The sequence below is a fragment of the Giraffa tippelskirchi genome, chromosome 9, assembly GCF_054371585.1.
Source record: "Giraffa tippelskirchi isolate mGirTip1 chromosome 9, T2T-mGirTip1v1.2.pri, whole genome shotgun sequence".
NCBI lineage: Eukaryota > Metazoa > Chordata > Mammalia > Artiodactyla > Giraffidae > Giraffa > Giraffa tippelskirchi.
Genome location: NC_137283.1, coordinates 150,384,096 through 150,405,932, shown reverse-complemented (window position 1 = coordinate 150,405,932; position 21,837 = coordinate 150,384,096). Strand labels below are relative to the sequence as shown.

The 21,837-nt window shown below is 50.6% G+C and overlaps 1 protein-coding gene, 1 long non-coding RNA gene and 1 pseudogene across 5 annotated transcripts in view; 2 read left to right on the top strand and 1 right to left on the bottom strand.

The window, feature by feature from the left end:
- Positions 1–21,837, bottom strand: part of LOC145521437 (uncharacterized) — a 57,171-nt gene that overhangs the window by 29,703 nt on the left and 5,631 nt on the right. The window contains exons 2-5 of the long non-coding RNA XR_014065386.1: positions 8,787–9,709; positions 2,089–2,209; positions 1,698–1,895; positions 1,326–1,381 (exon numbers count right to left, since the gene is read on the bottom strand). This is a non-coding gene — a long non-coding RNA (uncharacterized LOC145521437). The remainder of the gene's footprint in view (positions 1–1,325; positions 1,382–1,697; positions 1,896–2,088; positions 2,210–8,786; positions 9,710–21,837) is intronic.
- On the top strand, positions 3,907–14,279 carry LOC145521434 (UL16-binding protein 3-like). 4 transcript variants are annotated; one of them, XM_081530025.1, is made up of 6 exons: positions 3,907–4,100; positions 8,805–9,068; positions 9,571–9,735; positions 10,840–10,972; positions 12,134–12,232; positions 12,544–14,279. In XM_081530025.1, the coding sequence occupies exons 1-5, from the start codon at positions 4,028–4,030 to the stop codon at positions 12,192–12,194; spliced, it is 696 nt and encodes a 231-aa protein (XP_081386151.1). In that variant the 5' UTR covers positions 3,907–4,027; the 3' UTR covers positions 12,195–12,232; positions 12,544–14,279. The 4 variants fall into 4 exon arrangements, with proteins under 4 accessions (XP_081386151.1, XP_081386149.1, XP_081386153.1 ...); XM_081530023.1 differs by having other exon boundaries at positions 9,460–9,735; XM_081530027.1 differs by lacking the exon at positions 12,134–12,232.
- On the top strand, positions 5,302–6,248 carry LOC145521435 (tyrosine-protein kinase RYK-like; annotated as a pseudogene).

Genomic DNA, 21,837 nt, shown 5'->3' with positions numbered 1-21,837 from the left:
GCAGAGGGCCAGGTAAGGGATCCCCTGGGGGACCCAAAGAGGAGGAAGAGAGTGAAGGGAAATGGCTGTGAGGGGAAAGTTTCTCGATGGCAGTGGAAGTAGATGGGAGCCTTCTGTGTGGAACTTTGTGTGAAGGAGGGTGTACAGACTGTGAGGAAGCCAGGGTCCCTGTGGGAGGGGAGCCCGCTGTGGCTTTGCAGAGAGTGGAGAGCGAGTGGGGCAGGCAAGCAGGCCCTTGTGTGTGAAAGAAAGTGTGTGGTGGGTGGGGGATGGGGTGTGCACAGTGGGAAGGGGGTGTGAGGAGACCTGCATGGAAAATTTCAGGGTGACGTGCACAAGGGTAGAAGGATATAAGTGAGGACCATGAAGCATATGTGGGGAACAGGTGTATGTGTGGGGGGCTGTGTGGGAAGCTGGAGAGTCAGGGTGGGCTGTGGGTGATGGAGGGCAGTGTGGACGGTAAGGGGGCTTGTGTGTGTAACTCTGGGGGCTGAAGTGTGGGGAGACAGGTGTGCATGGAGAGTGTGGGGTGAGCAGTGTGTCAGGACTGTGGCTGAAGAGGCCTCAGTGGTGACCGGCTCCCCAACTTCTCCCTTCTCTGGGCCTGGACCCTCTGGCCTGGACCCCGAGGTTCCAAGGGAGCCAAAACTGGCAGGGACAGGGAAGAAGCCGTCATTTACTTTCTTTTTTTAGCTTGAAACACGACACTAAAATATCTGCCTTGTGACAGGTGTCAACTGGGGTCACCTGCCTTCACCAGCTGATGCCTCCCCCCAGGCCCAGGGGCTGAACTGCATTCCCTCCCTCAGTTTCTAGTCACCCCGGAGCTTCCTTGACAGCTCATTTAGTAAAGAATCTACCTGCAGTGCAGGAGACCCAGGTTCGATTCCTGAGTCAGGAAGATCCCCTGGAGAAGGGATAGGCTACCCACTCCAGTATTCTTGGGCTTCCCTGGTGGCTCAGCTGGTAAAGAATCCGCCTGCAATGAGGGAGACCTGGATTCGATTCCTTGGTTGGGACGATCCCCTGGGGAAGGGAAAGGCTACCTACTCCAGTATTCTGGCCTGGAGAATTCCAGGGACTGTATAGTTGGACCCGACTGAGTGACTTTCCTTTTGGAGCCTCTGAGCAATAGGATTCCCTTCAATCCCCTCCTGCCTACTAAGCTCAGGGGGAGGAACTCCTGTGGGGGGTGCAACAGGTGGAGGAGGGGACCCAACCCTCTCCACCGCGCCCTTCCCACCTCTCCAGGCCCAGACCCCTCACTGTCCCCCAACTCCTTCCTCCCCACCTTGCCCTTCTCCCCACCTTCCCTCATCTCTTACCGCTCATCGCAGGTGTTCCCAGGTCTGTCCAGCAGCTCAGGTGGGAAGCCAGGAGCCTGCATGGCAAGACCCCAGGACCCACCCTTAGACACTTACGGCCCGTGTGTCCTGGACTCTGTCCAGCGGGAGCAGAAGCAGCTTCGACAGAAAAGTGGGGACTTGGGAGCCTGAGCTGTGACCTTGGAGACTACTACCCAGCAGCTTTCAAATACATCCTACGCTCCCTCCCTTTCCCTTTCCCGCTCCAACCCAACCACACTCCACCCCACCCTTCCCACACCACCCCTTGGCCCCCCTCCAGGAAACCCTAGAGCCAATGCCCACCTTGCCAAGTCCTCCCTGCTGTCCTGAAGAGGTCACCCTAATACTTACCACTACTTTCCACGGGATGGTTTGTTTTTCTCAGCTAGGTTGATAACTGCGGGATTCAGACAGGATCACATTTATTTTTTCCACATGTCCTGCCCTTGACACTCTCCTTTCCATGTAGCTGATTCCTCTCCCCAGTGTGTGTTAGGGCTACTGTACTGGCATCCGCATGTACCCTGGGGAAGTCCTCAGCCATAGTGTCTACAGAACATCAGGGGTTAAATGGAGACACCAGTGAGGATGGGGGAAGGGTGGAAGGACACCAAGTCTGGGGTCCCCTCTGCCTGTCCTGCCTTTCAGGGGACTTGAACCCTGTGTCTCAGACACCAGGCTTTTGAGAGCTCCCTTCCTCCCTGTCTGAGTCCCATGGGACTGCTATAACAAGTAACCGTACATTGGGTGGCTTACGAACAACAGGAACGTTTTCCCCATGGTTCTGGAATCTGCCAAGTCCGAGAGCAAAGCACTGGAAGATGTCTGGTTCACAGAGGGCTGTCTTCTCACGGTGCACTCACCTTATGGAAGGGTGGAGGGAACACAGGGTCATTTTCTATAATGGCTCTGACCCATTATTTTGACTGTGTGCATCACAACAAACTGGTAAATTCTTAAAGAGATGGGAATACCAGACCACCTGACCTGCCTCCTGTGAAATCCACCCGAGGGACTGTTGCCCGCAAGGCTCCTCCATCCATGGAATTCTCCAGGCAAGAATAGTAAACTGGGTTGCCATTTCCTTCTCCAGGGGATCTTCCTGACCCAGGGATTAAACCCAGGTCTCCTGCATTGCAGGCAGGTTCAGAGCTACCATATGATACAGCAATCCCACTCCTGGGCATATATCCAGAGGTGATAGGTGATGGAGAGAGATAAACTGGGAGGTCAGGATTGACATATACACACTGCTATACTTCAAATAGATAACCAACAAGGACTTATTGTGTGGCATAGGAAAATCTGCTCAATATTCTGTAATAGCATAAATGGGAAAGGAATTTGTAAAAAAAAAAAATAGATGCATGTATATGTATAATTGAATCACTTTGCTGTACACCTGAAACGAACACACATTTTTCATCAACTATATATTCCAATATAAAATAAAAATTTTTAATTAATTAAAAATAATAAATATTGATATTGAGCATCTTCTCACGTGCCTGTTGGTCATGTGTAAGCCTTCTTTGGAGAAATGTCTATTTAGATCTTCTGCCCATTCTTTGATTGGGCTCCCTGCTTTTATTATTGAATTGTAAGAGCTTTTCATATATTTGGAATTTAAGCCCTTGTTACCTGCAAGGGTGACAACATTTGCAAATCTTTTCTCCCAGTCTGTAGTTTGCCTGTTTTGTTTTGCTTATGGTTTCCTTTGTTGTGCAAAAGTATATAAGTTTGATGAGGCCCCATTTCTTTATTGCTTTTTCTCAGCTTTTTGCTTTCTGTTTCTACCAGAGTAGAAGCCATCTTGAATTGGCCTTCTTTCAGGAACTTTTAATTTCTCCTGGATGGTTGCTGGGAGGAAGAGAAAGTTGTTTTTTTTTGAATGACAAATAATACTGGATCATTATAACTTCTGTAATTTTCAAAGGATGGACAATTATACAAAAAAAAAGGGAGGGGCAAGGTGTCGAATTACACATAATCCTTCTTCAAAATGCATTGGCATTGAAATTTTGAAGGAAAAATAAACAAATGGGACCGAAGCAAATTTGCAAGTGATGAGCTGGCCTAATTTCAATACTGCTGTGTCTCTGGGACTCAGGAAGCCCGAGGAGAGGGAAAGAGATGAGAGCAGGGCAGGTCAGTGGAACGGTCAGAACATAGACAACATTTATCAGTTAAGTTTGCCACCCGAACCGGCACCGGAAACAATAACTGGGTTGGCTGAAAAGTTCCTTCAAGTTTTCAAAAGATGGTATGGAAAACCCTAAGGAAACTCAATACAATGAAAAGGTCAATGATCATCCAAGGCAAGCTCAAGATGGGGAAGTAGGAAGCCCTGAGCTCTCCCCTCCATGACCTTCTTGCCAGAAATTCTTCCCTGACCTCTGATCAATGTCTATTAATTAGGGAGACCAAAATGACAAAATGATCTAACTCGGAAGGTTCTGGCTATCAGCCCAAGCACAGCTCAAGTACACTTCCCAGGAGTGGGAGGAGTGAGCACCAACAGCCCCGGCTGTGACGAACTGGCGCTGGGCGGGACCTCCGCGCAGAAGAACGCCGGCGGCCACAGGTGTGCTTGCTGAGCCTGCCTCAAAGGAAAGCATCCACTCCTCTGACCTGGCATCCTTCACTCCTGCAAAACTGGGATCCAGGTGGCAAAGGGAGAGATGGGTGGCCCCGAGACCTGTCTTGCCTTCTTGGTCCCGCTTCTGACTGTCTGGTTCAGCGGGACGCCCGGTGGTGAGTTCGGGCGGGGAACCTGCGGGGGTGGGGCACGCGGAAGTTTGGTGAGTTATGACCTGAGCAAGGGTGGTGGCCTGCGCGGGGATTCGCGAAACTTCTTGCGGGGAGGCGCCGCCGCCCCCTCCTCTTTCCCTTCCCCTGGGTCCTTTGCTCCTCGGTGGCTCCCCCGAGCTACTTGCCTGCTCTCCGGGGCAGAACAGGGGTGCCTTGGGTGAAGCAGTAATGCGGGGAGTTTGAGAGGTGACGCTAGGAGAAGAGGGGGCCAAACCGCTACAGGGAATGCTGTTGAGGCCCCCCAGGGCCCAGCCCGCCCCTTGGAAGTGGGAATCCTGGAGCCCGGCGGGCTGGGACCCGTCGGCCTCCCCGCGGGGAAGGGACCCAGAACTGTCCCGAAAAGCGCCAAGTCCGCGATCTGCGCGCAGCGCCCCTTCTGGTCGCTACTGCTGTTGGCCGTTGAATGACCAGGGATCTTTATCACCTATCAGTTAACACCTGCAGGGCGGCCGGGGCTCGGAGAGCTCGGCGGCCGGGGCTCGGGCAGCGGTGGTCCGCGGCGGGTGGCCGAGCTTCTCCTGGGCGGTGGAGGTGGGAGCTCCGAGCCGGACGGATGTGCGGGCCCGTCTCCCGGGACGCGCATCTTGACGGCCGCCGCCGGTACCGCTCGGGTCAGTTAGGCTGCCTTCCGCCCCGGCCCTCCCTGCCCCCGGAACTCCCACGCGCTGTATCAGTGTTTGGGCTCGAGCTGTCCTGTCCTGGCAAAGTAGATTCTGAAGTTATGATACTAAATGCAGCTCAACTTGACAGTAACTTCAAAAAACTTCACAGTCTTAGAGTTGAAAGGAAGGAAAAGTTGCCATCCAGAAATTGAGGAAGTAAAACTTCAGCCTTGGACAAAAGGACCAGCAGGGGAACCCATTTATGATCCTGTACATGCAACTCCAGCCGTGTCTACACGTGTGTTTTATATCAGCCTAGGGATTTGCTGTCCAGTTATATTTCTTGTAGTACTAGTATTAGCTGTTTTGCATCTTCATAGTATGAAAAGGATTGAACTGGAACGTAGCATCAGTGCCAGCAGTAGTTCCCAAGGGCTGTCTCAGTCCCAGTAGTTCCCAGATGTCTCACTAGGTGAGAGGCAACACACCCAACAATACAACTCCTATCTCCAGTTATCCTACCTCGTGGGTAGAGGAGTAGGACTTGAGAAGTGTCACTCTTTTGGAGGCCAAAGCTAAGGTGAATGATATCAAAATACCTATCCAGGGAGAGGAAGTCAAAAGATGTACTCTAAGAAGGTGCCTTTTGGTGTACTTTCTATGGGATTTATGTAGATGAAAAAGATCCAGATAAAGAGCAACAAGCATTTGTAAAAACAGTTAGAGATCAAGCTTCTGAAATTCAGGTGACAACGATGCTCCCTGAAAGTTGTAGGCTACGAGATCTTCATCACAGAAATCTTCCTATTACCCATGTGTGAACAGAAGAAGGGGAAAAGCCCATGGTGGATTGCCTTACATGAACTGGGGTTATCTTAAATTGTTTTTATGACAGTGCAAATATATAGAGGCCAATAGTCTGCAGGCAACTTCTCAACAAAACCTAGTTCACAAGGCTGCTCAGATTGCCTGTGGAAGGAGCTACCTGATCAGAAGAGAAGTCCTCCACAAAGACCTGGTAGCTAGGAGCTCTATCACTGATGACAACTTCAAGTTAAGAGCAAAGCCAATCCCTCTCCAGAGTCTTGTTCCCCTTGGACTCTCACTGTCTGGGGAACAACAAAAACACAGGATCGATGGATGGCTTTTGAAAGTCTGGTTAATAATGAGTTCTCCAGCCTTCCATGGTGATCCAGTGGCTAAGACTCCACACTCCCACTGCAGGGGCCTGGGTTCAATCCCTGGTGGGGGAACTGGATCCTGCATGCCACAACTGAGAAGTCAGCATGCTGCTACTAAAAGAGCCCACGTGTTTATGACTCTGGCCAAACGCCCTTCAGTGGACATCTACCGGTTTGATGTGGCCGAGTACCTGAAAGAGGGTTACCAAATAGCCCAGACTCTCAACTGTCCTGATGAACCATTTATGTGATGGCTTGTTCTGGGTCTTCGATCCAGAGGAGAGGTGCAGTTCCAGCAAAGGGCCCGGTGTCTCACAGAGGTCTGTACAGCCCTGGCGGCCTGTGTCTGACTCTCCTCTCTCATTCCCCCAGGGTCAGGAGGAAGGTGCCTGTCGAGGCCCACTTGGAGCCAGCCAGTCACATACATCACCCAGCATCACAGAAGCACATGTGTCTTCCAGAACATGTGCCTTAGGAATGCTTTAGCATCTCAACTTTCGAAGACAGACTTACTGATGTGGAATACTTTCTCAATATCATTTTCATTAGGTTTAACTGAAAATGTTTGTGTAAATATTTTACACATAGTTGCCTTAGAGGTATAGGTATATCCTTACAAAAGAGCTTTAAAATTGTTTAAACATGCATATTTGAACTAACGATCTTACTACCAACTGCTTTTTCTTTTCTTAACTTCTACAAGGTAATGCAGTTGATTCACCTTTAAAGTTTTGCTTTTTTTTCACTAGTTTTAGGAATGATTTGTCTTCAACATGCTGTACTTTTCTTAGGAAAACAGAAACCGTCCGGCAGTTATGGGCTAATGCCCCCCACTCCTTTATTACAGAGTAGCTACCTTGGTCCCAAGCGCCATACGGGAATCCACAGGTGTGAGCAGAGGGTAGTGGCCATCTAACAGCTCTAGTGTCACCTGTAGGCCAGCTGCTGGTGGGTCTTGTTCGTTCCCTGTGGCCCTGCTTATGTCAAAACACATAACCACTTCTATCCTATGACGGCTGGCCTAGCTGAACTAATGATTAGGGGTTGATGAGCACACATGACGATGGGCAACCCCAGTCCATGACCAGAGGCCTCATCTCTGCCAGGCCCCAGGACCACACCAGGAGCCACGTTTACATGGTGTGACTTTCCCCACTGCAAGTGGCATGGCCTAGCTTCAGGACACTCAGGGTCTGTGTTGTGAGCTTTCAAGTAGAAGATGGCATGTAGCACCTTTCTGACCACAGATACCTCTCATGTCACCGGTTCTGCTGGGTCATCTGCCCAAGAAGCAGCTCCAGCCATGCTCATCGTTCACCAATTGTGACTGCTTTAGTGCTGGGACAGCAGGTGGCAGCAGAGACCTAGAGTCTGCGAAGCCTAAACTATTTCTTCTGTACCGTTCCAGAAAACCTAAGGCCACAGTGGTAGTTAAATGGAGATAGGATAGGGACCACACCCCTGCATCCCTCGAGAGATTGTAGATTGGTACTTGTCTCTGTATTTCCTCCAGGATATTGTGTACACGTACTATTGGGGGATGGGGAGGTAGGGTCTGGAGTCTGAATCTGGAATTCACTAATACGGTAGCCTTTACCCCACGATCATTTACTGGCTACTCAGGTCTCAATGCATGTCACAAGTTCAGGGCATGTGAAATGACAGCTGTATGGTGTGTGGACCCAGTGATAACCACTGTAAGCAGAACCTGGACTGCTGTCCATTGATGGCCTGATACCCTGTGCATCACTGCAATAATTGGGGCGTCAGAATGATACTACGGTTCCTGTGCATGATGTTAGAAACACACTCGGTGCAGTGTGAATGTGAGAGTAGTTTCTGCTTCTGCAGGTTCACTTACCCCAGTAAATAACCATGTGGCTCTTTGGGAAAGAATGGAAGGACTTTTGCACTAGTTGTGGTGATGAAAGGGCCCTCTTCTTTAGATTGTGGCTTCTATCTTTAGTGGCTGTGATCTGAGAAGTGGCTCAGATCTGGAAAATGGGCCTGGATCAGATGTTGGGTAGGGATGGCTGCCTTTGGCTTCCTCATCATCCAGCCTCGTGTTCTGTCTCTCTTTCTCTCTTTCAATGGTACAGTTTGTATCTAGGTTCCTGCCCATCTGTTTGCCTTTAGGATCACCTGTGCTATGAGCCAGCATCATATGCTCGGCAGTCCGGCCCTGGCTGGCATTGAGACTCTCTAATCACTTTGACAACTGCACCTACTTTTCTGCTGACCTAGAGCACCCCCACCTGGAATCTGATTTTTCCACAACTTCCATCCCTGTTCCTGATAGAAGCCCACAGAACACCATGTCCTACCACCATCCCTGACCTTCTGCAAAAGTCATCCTTGAGCTATTGGAGGTGCTTCTCAGCCACGCTTTCCTCTCGGGCTCCACAGAGTCCATCAGCCTTTCCCATAGAGCTGGTGGACTGCACACTTTCCTGCCCTTTCATACCATGTCCGCCCTGGCAGATTCACTTCTCTGAGCCTTGGATCCCCTCCTCTACCACCTGCCTCGGAAGCTCTGGATTTTCTCTTTCATGCCATGTGGGATTCGAAGACCCATCAAAGTGGTAGATCAGCAGCATTTCCTGGCCTTCCTAAGTCCTCTGACCCCTAATTGTGAATTCTCCTTTCTGCAGCTTTGGGTTCTGTGTTGGCCTTATGAGCAGAGTAGAGATAATGTTATGTGGTTTCTCTGCTTGCTCAGCCTGTAACTGGTGTTGGGGGGAAGAGGGGCCTTCCTGCTCTGCCAACCCAGCCCTGCAGCTTTACTCTGCTCTCTCATAAGTTGGGGGAGGAGGTAATGGGTCTTGTTCTCCCAACCCTGCCCTCACCTGCGTTTTCCTTCACAGACGCTCACTCTCTTTGCTACAACTTCACTGTCAACCCTCAGCCCAATCCTGGAGAGCCATGGTGTGTGGTTCAAGGCCACGTAGATGGGAATGTTTTTCTCTCCTATGACTGTGGTGGCGCCAAGATCCAATCCGCAAGTCCACTGGGAGAGGAGGTGAAAACTATGAACACTTGGGAAACACAGACAGAAATACTAAGGCACATCGGGGACTTGCTCATGATGCAATTGCCTGACGTTATAGCGGAGAAACCCACGGCCAGAGGTGAGTTCAATTCAGTTCAGTTCAGTCGCTCAGTCGTGTCCCACTCTTTGCAACCCCATGGACTGCAGCATGCCAGGCTTCCCTGTCCTTCACCAACTCCCAGAGGTTGCTCAAACTCATGTCCATCAAGTCAAACTCATGTCCATCGAGTCCAGAGGTGAGTTAGGAAATCCAAATACTGAAGAAGCACAGTGGGGGCTTAGCTGCATCCATTGTTTATGGGTAAAAAACTTAACTGGATCTTGGTCCTTCCCTAGTAATGCAGCGGAAGGAGGGAGCCTTGGAGGAGAGAACAGGGCCAGATTAGCTGAGCCCAGGGAAGGTGGACCAAGGTGAGGCAAAGAATTTGTCAAGTCGAGCCTGAGCTCTTTCTTTTCCTCGGTGGGGTCAGGCCCTCTGATGCTGCAGGCCAGGATGACGTGCTGGTGTGAAGAGGATGGACACATCAGTGGATCCTGGCAGTTTGGCTTCAATGGACAAATGTGCCTCCTCTTTGATTCAGAGAATGGCCACTGGACCGTGGTTCATTCTGGAGGGAGACACCTGAAGGAGAAGTGGGAGAATGACAGAGCTGTGACCAACTTCTTGAAGGAGGTCTCCATGCTACACTGTCGGGTCTGGCTTCAGGATTTTATGGTGCCCTGGGAGGAAATGTTGAAGAGCGCAGGTGAGACAAGTATAAGGAAGTGGTAGTCCACTCAGTGTGATATGGACCCCCCCTCTGTGTGTGCATGTGTGTGTCTTTGTGTCTGTGTGTGTATGTGTTGGCAAAGTGATCCATCGAAAGTGAGCTGTTCCTAAAACATGGTGGACCTAGAGAGTGTCATACTGAGCCATGTCAGTCAGAAAGAGAAGGAGAAATATCACAGGACACGCCTTATATATGGAATCTAAAAAGAAACAGTACAAAGGCACTTGCAAAACAGAAAGAGACTCACAGACTTAGAAACAAGCTTATGGTTCCCCAGGGGAAGAGACAGGTAGGGACTTTGGGAAGGTCATGTACACACAGCTCTGTGTCAAATGGATAACCAGCAAGCTCCCCCTGCATAGCACATGGAACTCTCCTCAATGTTATGGGCCAGCCTGGACGGCAGAGGGGTTTAGGGGAGAAGGGGTACATGTATATCTATGGCTGAATCCCGTCACTGTTCACCTGAAACTATCGTAACATTGTTAACGGCTATACCCCAACTAACAATGTTTTTGGTGTGAATAAAAATAAAATAAAAGAATGTAAAAAAAAAAATTTAAAAAGTGAGTTGTCCTGGGAGAACAGTGACCCAGGGGTGCTCTGGCATCCTTCTTCCTCTTCCACACCCTGACTTCTCTCCTCACAGCAGAGGCCTTTGGGCGACTGAACATGGATTTTTGCTGATCCCAATCCTGTAGACATCTTTTTGATTTCTGGGATTTATTTCTCACTGTACCCTCTTTCCAGAATCTTCTTTTAATTGTCACCAATCCTACTTCTGGAAATCTGTCAATATCACCTCTACTCTCAGCTCCTGAGGACTCCATCCTCATGTCACCATCTCTGTGTCACAGCAGGACTGAGTGGCTGTGTTGGAAACCTTGCTCCCCCATTAGCTGTCAGAGCCCCCTGAGGACTGGGCTCCTCCCTTCCCCCTATCTCACCTGGGGATCTATCAAAAGGGCCCCCATGTGATGGGTGCAAACTGCACAGTAGGGGTACTTGGGTCAGGGGGGCGAGGAGGCATCTGCCGAGTTAGGAGTCTGGACAAGGGCTTCACTCTTACTCTCCTTGCAGCATCACCGACCACAGGACCCTCTACAGTGCAGCCCACAGCCCCAGACATCAATCGCATCACCTGGATCACCACCGGGGTTCTCACCAGTTTCATCATAGTGGGCATAATAGCCTGTATCCTTTACAGGAGGAGGTACTGAGGGCAGAATTCAGAGGGAAGGCAGGGGCACAGGGCCTGGTGTGAGGACGGGGAAGGTGAATCCCAGCCAATCCCTGCCCCTCACTCAACCTCATCCTGGAAATGAACCAGGGGAATAAAACCTCATATAACCTGAGAGCAGAACTCGGACAAGCTCAGGCCTCAGTTCTGAAAGGTCCTCACTGTCACGTGGCAATGGGAAGTGAGGGGTGGCTGAGGCACAGGAAGGCTGAGGGCCTGTTGAAGTTAAAAGGGTTTAGCCAAGTCCCCTGACTGAGCACAGACTGCTGGCTGGCAGGGCCCAGGGTACGTGGTGTGAGAACAGCAGGCACTCGGGGCGAGGGCAGGACTCAACGCGGGCTGAGAGCAGCATGGGGGCTCCACATGATGTGTCATCAGGGAGGGGACCCAAGGTGAAAGGAGCTGGCCTCTCATCCCAGGAGGAAGGGGTGGGAAGGCCTTTGCAGACCCAACTCCAAAGGCCTGTTCTCACAGGAAGTGGCTTGGGTCAAGCAGGCAAGGGAGGAGCCCCACAGGAGAGACTGTGGGAAGGGGTGAGGCCAGGCCTGTGCTCCTGGAGCAGCAGCAGTTCTGCCTCAGCCTGTGGCCTCCTGGGGACCCAGAGCCTCCATCACTGAGCGGTCTTGCCTTGAGCAGAAGTGCCTGGGGATGGTGGGCCTGAGCTGGGGTGGAGTCGCCAAGCTGGGTGGGATCAGGAAGAGATGGGGGGCAGGGACCCTGGTCCTGAGAGCTGTGTGTGCTGCTGGCTCAGAGGCTGGAGGGGAGCGAAGGAAGGAGGTTTGCCTGCAGCCCCCTAAGGCTGTCAGAAAGCAAGGCCCCTCCGGAGACCTGCTCCCTGGTCCTTTAGGCTCGCCTCGGGAGGATCCAGACCTGAGTAAAGGGAGCAGATTGATTCCTCACTGGCTGCAGTCCTGAACCTAAGCAGGGGATGTCAGGGCCTGGGCTGACTCTGTGATGCAGGAAGGAATGAGGAGGTGACAAGACGCTGCTGGGCCTGGGGTGGGTGTGGGAGTGGAGGACGTAGGAGCCGCTCAGTGAGGGCGGGGCTGGAGGGGGGGTCTGGGGACGGGCAGCCCCAGGAACGTGACCGGAGTTCCTCAGCCTCCTGGACCAAGGCGTCTTTCTTCTCTGCAGGAGACGGTGCTCCCAGGAAGCCCCTGACAGCATCGGAGAAGGCAATGGCACCCTACTCTAGCACTCTTGCCTGGAAAATCCCATGGATGGAGGAGCCTGGTAGGCTGCAGTCCATGGGGTCGCAAAGAGTCGGACAGGACTGAGCGACTTCATTTTCACTTTTCACTTTCATGCACTGGAGAAGGAAATGGCAACCCACTCCAGTGTTTTTGCCTGGAGAATCCCAGGGATGGCGGAGCCTGGTGGGCTGCCGTCTGTGGGGTCGCACAAAGTCGGACGCGACTGAAGCGGCTTAGCAGTAGCCGCAGCAGTGAGGCTGGGGCTGGAGTGGGGCGCTGGGGAGGGGCAGCCCCAGGAATGTGACAGGAGTTCCTCAGCCTCCTGGACCAATGTCTCTTTCTTTTCTGCAGGAGATGGTGCTCCCAAGAAGCCTGACAGGTGCTCCGTCTGCCTTTCTCCTGCTCTTCACTTTAGATCCAGAAGATCAGACCCCATGAATCCTGAGTCTTTTTTCCGGTTACTGTGACGCAGTAGATGCATCATCTCATGGCCTTTATCACATTTGGTGAAATCCTACTCAGCATCTTTAAGAAGGACAGAAACAATTTTGCCACTATCTCTTGGTGCTAAGTGGTGGAATTTCTACACTGAAATATTCAAGTACCTGCAGAAATCTCCACAAACAGGACATTTTTCATCTTGTTCTAGTTTGTGGATAATTAGAGTCTTCTGTGCCTCGTGACCTCGTTCTTGCAAATGATATTGCAAGAAAAATACCATCTGCTATTATAGGACTCGGGGATTCATTCTGTGTCTGGAGAAACTACCTTAGCCTATTTTCAGTAGAGCGACGTTTTAGTCATGGCTGTTTCCCTTAATCATTTATTATACTGAAAGTGAAAGTGTTAGTCACTCAGTTGTGTCCAACTCTTTGTGACCCCATGGACTGTAGCCCGCCAGGCTCTTATGTCCCTGGGATGCTCCAGGCAAGAACACTGAAGTGGGCTGCTATTTCCTTCTCCAGGGGACCTCTCCAACTCAGGGACTGAACCTGCGTCTCCTGCGTCTCCTGTGTCTCCTGTGTTGACAGGCAGATTCTTTACCATCTGAGCCACTGGGGAAGCCCATTTATTACGCTACTGCTATTTAAATCAAAATCCCAGTACTCCAGAAAACTTGAAGTATTTAAGTTTCTCTCTCACGAGAGAAGTCGTGATGTTTCACCATTTCTCCATCTTATGGGATTAAATGTAACTGGTGATTCCGAGGGAACATGGTCTGAGAGGGTCCACGCACCCTGTATTCATTGCAGCGCCGTTCAGAGTAGCCGGGACCTGGAACCAACCTAAATGGCCACAGACAGAGGAATGGATAAGGAAGATGTGGGACATATACACTGTGCAATATTACTCAGCCGTCAAAAAGAATGAAATAATGCCATATGTAGCAACATGGATGGACCTGGAGATTGTCATATAGAACAACAAAGTCAGAGAAGCAGAAACACCTTTTGACATCCCTTGTATGTGGACTCTAAAAAGTCGTGATACATGTGCTCTTACTTACAAAACAGAAAGAGACTCACAGACTTAGAGAATGAATTTATGGTTGCCAGGGGGAAAGGATGAGGGGAAGGGTTAGTTAGGGAGTCTGGGATCAACATGTAGACACTGATTTATTTAAAATGGATAACCAACAAGGACCAACTGTGTAGCACATAGAACTCTGCTCAATGTTATGTGGCAGCCTGGGTGGGGATGGGATGGGAGTTGGGGAGGAATAGATGCAGGTATGGAAGTGAAAGTGAAAGAAGATTAGTTGCACAGTCATGTCTGACTCTTTGAGATCCCATGGACTTTAACCTGCCAGCTCCTCTGTTCATGGAAATCTTCAGGCAAGAGAGCACTGGAGTGGGTTGCCATTTTCTTCTCCAGGGGATCTTCCCGACCGGGGTGTCGAACCCAGGTCTCTTGCATTGAAGGCAAATTCTGTACCAACGGAGCCACCAGGGTGGATAGAGATATGTATGTGTATGTTAAATCCCAGCCTAGCTTCTTTGTGCTGCTCATTCAGGACGCCTGCACTCCTCTCTGGGTATATATTTCCGCCTTGCTTCCATCTTAAATAAACAAACTGTTTCTCTGTATGTCTCCAGTAATAACTTTGGTACCTGCTTTTACAGTTTTTGCCTCCTTGAAACATTCTTGCTTTCAAAGACGGTAAGAGCCCAGGGAACTTTGCATCTTGCCCCTGGTGTTTAGTGTCTAGAATTCCTCATTTTACACCAAGCTACCCAGGTTCAATTCCTGGGGAGGAAACTAAGATCCCTCTTTAGCACCGCTGACTGCTATCTCTCTGAGATCAATATTAAGGAAATATACACCTTATATTACTACACCTTATATTAGGGTGTAAATATGCGTCTTAAATATCCAGGTAGAGGGGCTTCACAAGTTTGTCCTGGGAGATCTCGCCTCTGCCAAGAGTTTAAAAAGAAAGAAAGTCCTCCCAAAGCTGACCTGGTTCCTTCCCTCTCTAGGCCTTTTAATGGCTATTGTTGTTCTTTCCTTTCTAGTCTCTGTTTATCTAACCTTTTGATTGACTTTGTGTCTGTAGGATCTACCAGTTTGAAATAACACTCATGGTGGCTCAAGGAATATAGCCCGTTCCGGTGGAGGGTGGCCCAGACCCATGTAGGTCCTTGTGAGGGACTTCTGCACCTTGAGGGGAGGCTCAGTTCAGTGATCCCTGTCCAGCAGGGAGAAGTTTTGATAGAAGAATGCTTGGGCCCCTTAACTGTTAAGAATAAGGGTGTAGAACCCCCGGTGGGTAATGAGCCAGGCTGGGACAGTTTGTGCAGTGAGTGTACCTGGACAAAAGTCACATCAAGCATCAAAATACAAAGAAAGTATAAGGGGCTAAAAATAATTGCATGCATGTGCAGTTGGGGCAAATAATCAACAACAAGACACAAAACGACCAAAAACCCAAGGTGATTTCAGAGCAGCCAGGAGCAAAAGCAGGTGCTGGGTCATGATCCCTGCACACAGCACCACCAAGGGGGAACAAACCACCCAGGTCACCCCTCTGGTCTGAACCCAGGACCTTCCCCCACCCTCATCTCATATGTGGGACCCCACCCTCTGGAGCCAGCAAGTGAACATGTTACTTGTGTTTGCTCCCTCATGCATCCAAATAAAGCTTTTTCCCCCTGAATTTGTGTCTGGCCTTTTACCAGCTTCTATTGATCAAGTCCAAGAACCCTGGTCGGTAACACAGGAGGATTTATCCTGAAGGTCAGGAATGCTGCTCAGAGATGGTGTCTCCAGTGGACTTCCAGCAGAAACAGGGATTGAACATATGCAGATTCCAGGTGGGGGTGCACTGTGTCAGGAATAAAGCAGGTGCAATGGTTGATATGAGTAGAGAGATGGGAAGGCCAGCCAGGTCCTGACTGCAGAGAGTATGATGCTGGTTCATAGCACAGGGCGATCCTAGAGGCAAACAACCTGGATGGGCGGCCAACCTAGATACAAACTGCAAGATTGAAAGGAATGAAACAAAGGGATTCCCTGGTGGTCCACTGGTTAGGACTCCCGGCTTTCACTGCCAGGTGCCTGGGTTTAATCACTGGTCAGGGAACTAAGATCCCAAAAGCCAGGCAGCCGACCAAAAAACAAAAACCCCAAGAAATGAAAAGAAAGTAAAACACAAGCTGGATGATCAGGGCGCTGAAAACAGCCATTGCAACAGCTTGTCTGGATACTTTGCCCAGTTTCTAGAACTGAGCCAGTTATCAGAACTGATAATCCATTATAAAGAGAGTGCCAGTTTCCAGCAGGAGGGCCCTCTTATCACCATGGCAAGCGCAGTACAGCAGTCCTCCGGCCTTCCCCATCCGTGGAAGCCACATGGCCATTGACTCAGGTAAGTGCACACTGGGAAGCAGAAGCCACCCCCACGTTCATATGGACCCAATGTGTGACTCACATCATGTCCAGGGATCTGAAGCGTCATCACAGCCCCGCTGTTATTAATGTGATGCATGAGATGCAGGGTATTGAATACATAACCGTCGTGCATCCTGCTTACAGGGGTATCACGATATGTAAGACCTACACAGTGGTTATTTCACATTCTCCGGATTTGAACCAGTGATGGAAAAGTCTCTGTAGTTAAGAATGGGGTGAAGGCTGCCATAGTTGAAAAGTATGAGTACATTCTCATATTGTCTTCCCTTTGCTACAAATAGAATGTTGCAAGACCACCTTTTTCTGGGTAAAAGGACAGAGATTAGTGACAATCATAGCCTGAAAGCATGCAGGGCTGTGATCCCTTCACATCTCCTTTTTATATCTGCCTGGCCTAAAGCATTTCTATTGATGGCTGGACACTAAATATTTCAGAATTTGCAGACCAGAAGCCTCTGCAACTGCTCAGCTCAGCTGTGGAAGGTGTTCATGGAAAGGACGTGAAGGAATGAGTGTGGCGGGAACTGCCACTAGGACCCTAGAACCCTGCAGCATCCATGAGACAGAAGTCCATCAGCGGGGAAAATCGTGCCAGGGGTAACCTTCCTGCCTGCTAAGTCACTTCAGTCATGTCTGACTCTTTGCGACCCTATGGACTGTAGCCCACGAGGTACCTCTGTCCATGGGATTCTCCGGGCAAGAATACCAGTTTGGGTTGACATGCCCTCCCCCAAGGACAGCTTGTGACATCCTAATCAGAGCATTACAACCCAGCCCCATAGTGTCAGAGGCATGGCCACGGCACTTGTAGTGGGGAAAGCCTATCGTTTAAACATGGCTACTGATATGGGAAAAGACCCTAATGCTGGGAAGGATTGGGGGCAGGAGGAGAAAGGGACGACAGAGGATGAGATGGTTGCATGGCATCACTAACTCGATGGACATGGGTTTGGGTAAACTCCGGGAGTTGGTGATGGTCAGGGAGGCCTGGTGTGCTGCAATTCATGGGGTCGCAAAGAGTCGGACACGACTGAGCGACTGAACTGAACTGAACTGATATGGTCCTGAGTCTGGTAGAGAAGGGACCACCGGTCTTGATGAACTAGGCTCATCCACTCGGTAATCGTTCCTGAGAGGCCAGCTATCATAGGATAGAAGTGGTTGTGTGGTTTGGCATAAGCAGGGCCTCAGGGAACAAATAAGATGACCAGCAGGGGACCAAGACCTGACACCAGGATTGTTGTGCCTCCCCTGTCCTCTGCTCACCTCTGTGGCTTCACACAGTGTCCCCTGTGGCCCCTCGGACCGAGGAAGCCACTCTACAGCAGAGCAGGGGGCGTTAGCCTGTAACTGCAGGACCCACCCTCCTATCACATTCCCACCTCCAGAGGCTACAAGGCAGGACCGGGCAGGGTGGTGATTCACAAACAGGCAGCCGAGGCAGCCCCTGGATAATGATGAGTCCCCTGGTGCTGGGGTTCGCAAACCAGCGCAGGGGTCAAAGGTTTCCTTTGGTTTTTCACGTTATCTTTGCCTGTTGTCGCACCACGAACCTGGAGTTTCACAGAGACAGATGCCAAATGGCCTGAAGAGATTTATTGTCTTCCATAGAAGATTTCCCCAAATCCTGCTTTAATCAATAACCATTATAGGCTGCCATCTCCACAGTCTGTGGACGATATGAATGTGGGACCAAAGAGTAGAAGTGGGGGTGCCCCTTCTCACCCTCAGGTCCCATGTCACACTTTGGGGGACTGGGCTCCCGTCCCTCTTGGGGACCAGGCTGAGTGGATTTTGTTGGGGTGAGTCCTCACGCAAGGGGATAAGATGCCAGTTGAGAGTGTGATTTGGGTCCCTTCACAGGTGGGAAGGTACTGGAGGCCCTGGGCTTCTCGGGATGCCAAGATGTGGAATGAACTTAGTGAGCTGCAGGGGAAGAGCTCTGACCACTAAGGGGATATATCTGGGGAAGTGAGAGCCTAGGGCGGCTCAAACGGTGTATGCCTGGTAAAGTGGCCTGGGAGTTCAAGAGCAGGGGGTCGTGTGGAGGAGAAGGGTTTGTGTGAACCAATGAGATCAGTGGTGTGTGCTTTTCAGAGGGTGTCTGGGTTCCTCCTCACAGGAAGTCGCCTGTCCCAGCCCTGCCACGGGGACCCCCACTCCTGGAAGGATGAGTAAGGGGCTGGGAGCTTAGGGATAGCAGTGTTTCCTGCCGTGCTCTCTCCTTGTCCTCTCGCCTCCCCACCTCCCATTGTCTGAGCATTACTTTTTCAACCAACTTGCCCTTTTGCTGGCCTGAAAGTGGCCAACCAGCCCAGCAGCTGCCAACAAGGAAAGGAGCTCACCTAGGGATTGAGGGAGGAGGCAGAGGCAACACCGCGCCCATAGGCTCTCTACCCAAGGCCAGCTTAGGTCCTGCTCTCTGGTTATAATGCATCATCCCCGCCTTCTGCCAGCAGGTTCACCAGGAGCTCACCACCCTGCGCATCGTGGACACAGTTGGGCAGCAGAAGCAGGACCAGGATGGCAAGACTGAAGTTGGAGCCAGCAGCCCTTGCCACCTGGAGTCCTGGGGTGACCCAGCCGTGAGTAGGAGCCTGGTTGGCCAGAAGGGAATGAGTCCCCAGAGTCCTCCCACTGGAGTCTCTCCTGGTGGCTCCCCCCAGGCTCCCCACACCCTCTGTGGGACTGTTGTTCCTCAAAATTTCAATTATCTCTCCCTCACCTTTCTTCTATCCATCCCCTTCTCTGGATCCCCATGTTCCTTGTGTTTTTTTAGTGGCACTAACACCTGATAATGGGGCTTCCCAGGTGGCTCAGCGGTGAAGAATCCGCCTGTCAATGTGGGAGATGTCTGTTCCATCCCTGGATGGGGAAGATCCCCTGGAGGAGGAAATGGCAACCCACTCCAATATTCTTGCCTGAGGAAATCCCATGGACAGAGGAGGCTAGCGGGCTACAGTCCACAGGATCACAGAGATAAGACTTAGTGACAAAACAACAACTCCTGAGACAGGGGTTGGTGAGTCCTCAGCATATACAAATTAGGATTACCTGCATGATCTCCTCAGGTCCTAAATGAATATTTAGCCTCTATTCCTTCCCTTAGGTAGCATTTCCATTTACAAATGTGTAAATTGAGGCATGGCGAGATGAAGAACCTAGCACAGTCTGAATTGCGTCCAGATTCCCGTTTCTGGAGGTCCTAAATGAATATTTAGCCTCTATTCCTTCCCTTAGGTAGCATTTCCATTTACAAATGTGTAAATTGAGGCATGGCGAGATGAAGAACCTAGCACAGTCTGAATTGCGTCCAGATTCCCGTTTCTGGAGGTATCTATAGTCCACATCCGTGAAACTGCTTCAGGTGTTAATTCCAACCTCCCCAGCCCTCCACCTCTAATCTCAAGCCTGGGGATCTGGTGTGAGGCCGGGGTTCAGGGGCATGCCTGGGGTGAGTCTGGTTGCCCAGGTCCCCGGGGCCCATGATCCTCATGCCGGGCCGACCTGGCCCATCTCTGACGGCAGCCTTCTGACTTCCTCCTGTTCTCCCAGTCCTTCCTCCCTGTGGTCTGAGTCTATCAGGGGCTTCCAGGTTGCCTCCTCCGGGGGATTCAACCTGGGCTCCCACACCCAGCCCTTCATAAGGGAGTCTATCCCCACACAGGTCACCTGGCCCCACCAAGCTCTTATCCCACACAACCCTGAGTCCTGCCCACCCTTGTGGGTCTCTTGTCTTCCAACCAGCCCCCCAGCACAGGTCCCTCCCACACAGAGACTAGTGAGTCAGTTGAGAACATTCTTATCTCCTTTGCACTTGTTGATTCAGAGTTTGCTGCTCTCCGTGGGTAGCAGCTGGGTGCCCCAAGGTAGAGCATGGTGCTGGACTGGGTGTGAGTCAGGGCTTCTACCAGATAAGCCTGCGTGTGGCAACGCAGTCACACAACTCATCAGGATCCCAAGGACCTGCAGTGATTGTCTTAGCCTGGGCTGGGGTCACGTGGAGGTGGAGCAGAGCTGAGAGATCATCTAGAGCCAAGCTTTGGGTCCTCCATGTGCGTGCGTGTGTGTGTGTGTGCACATGTTGGGGGGAGGGATGGTTGTTGGGAGTCTCCTGTCTGGAGCGCTGCTGGCTGATGCAAGGCATGGTCTTCAAATGTTGACCAGAGCACCAGACACTTTGCTGACTCTGCTGGGACAGGGAGTGGGCAAGTAATTCTGTGCCCATGGTCTCTAAGAGTGGAGTCTCCATTTCCCACAGTCCTCCAGTGCTCCAGATCATAAACCCTCTTCATTTCCAAAACAGGAGTGGGCGTGGGGCTGCTTCTCCCAGTGCTGCACAAGCGCTGGGGTGCCTGATATAGGGCACAAACCTCCTGCTCCTTAGGCAGAATGCCCCAGTTTGTGATGACTCCTCCATTTCAGAGTACCTGGCCAAAGGGTCCCAACTAGATCCCTTCTTTTCTGCTCCTGCTCTTCTCAGTGTGGTTCCTTCTCTATGTTGTTTGTAGAGGGGATGTTCTGCCGGTTTCAGGTCATTTTCTCAGAAAGAGAGCTGTTGTGTATGTGGTTGTAGTTTTGGTGTGTTCGTGGGAGAGCGGAGCTCAGGGCTTCCTACTTGGCCATCTTGATTTTGCCTTTGTGCGATCAATGATCTTTCATGTTAGTATTGTAATTGTTTTGGGGTGCCAGGAACCATGTGCACATTGCCATCTGATATGTGTGTGTGTCCTGACTGCTCCATTGACCCGTCCATCTCTCTCCTGAGACTCCTGAGTCCCTGAGACACAACAATATCAAACTTAGGCCAATTAATAACAATTAATAACCTTACCTCTACATGTCCCATTGACAGGAAGAATCACGCTTCTCTCACTTTAAATCCAAAGACAGAAATGGTGAAGCTTTTGAAGAAGGCATGTCAAAGCCAAGATGGGCCAGAAACTAGGCCTCTTGCCCCAAATAGTTAGTCAAGTTGTGAACACGAAGGAAAAGTTCTTAAAGGAAATCAAAAGTGCTCCTCCAGTGAACTCACGAATGAGAAGATAGCAAAACAGCCTTACTGCTGATACGGAGAATCTTTCAGTGGACTGGACGAAAGATCACAACACTGCTTTAGGCCAAAGCCTAATCTAGAGCAAGGCCCTAGCTCTCTTCAATTCTATGAAGGCTGAAAGAGGTGAGGAAGCGCAGAAAAAAAGTTGAAAGCCAGTAGAGATTGGTTCATGAGGTTTAAGGAAAGAAGCCACCTTCCTAACATAGAGCGCAGAGTGGAACGTTGAGAGTTGATGCAGAAGCTGCAGCAAGTCATCCAGAAGATCTAATAAAATAATCTCTGAAGACAGCTGTCCTAAATTAGAGCTTTCCAGTGTAGAGAAAACAGTGTTCTATTGGAAGAAGATGCCCCCGAGGACTTGCATAGCTAGCAAGGAGAAGTCAGTGCCTGGCTTCAAAGATTCAAAGGATAGGCTGACCCTCTTGTTCGGGGCTAATGCAGCTGGTGACTTGAAGTTGAAGCCAAGCCTCACTTACCTTCTGAAAATCCTAGGGACTTTCAGAATTATGCTAAATCTACTTTGCCTGTGCTCTGCAAATGGAACAACAAAGTCTAGATGACAGCATATCTCTTTACAACACTGATTACCAAAAACATTAAATCCAATGTTGAGACCTACTGCTCACAAAAAAAGATTCCTTTCAAGATATCACTGCTCATTGAGAAAGCACCCAAGG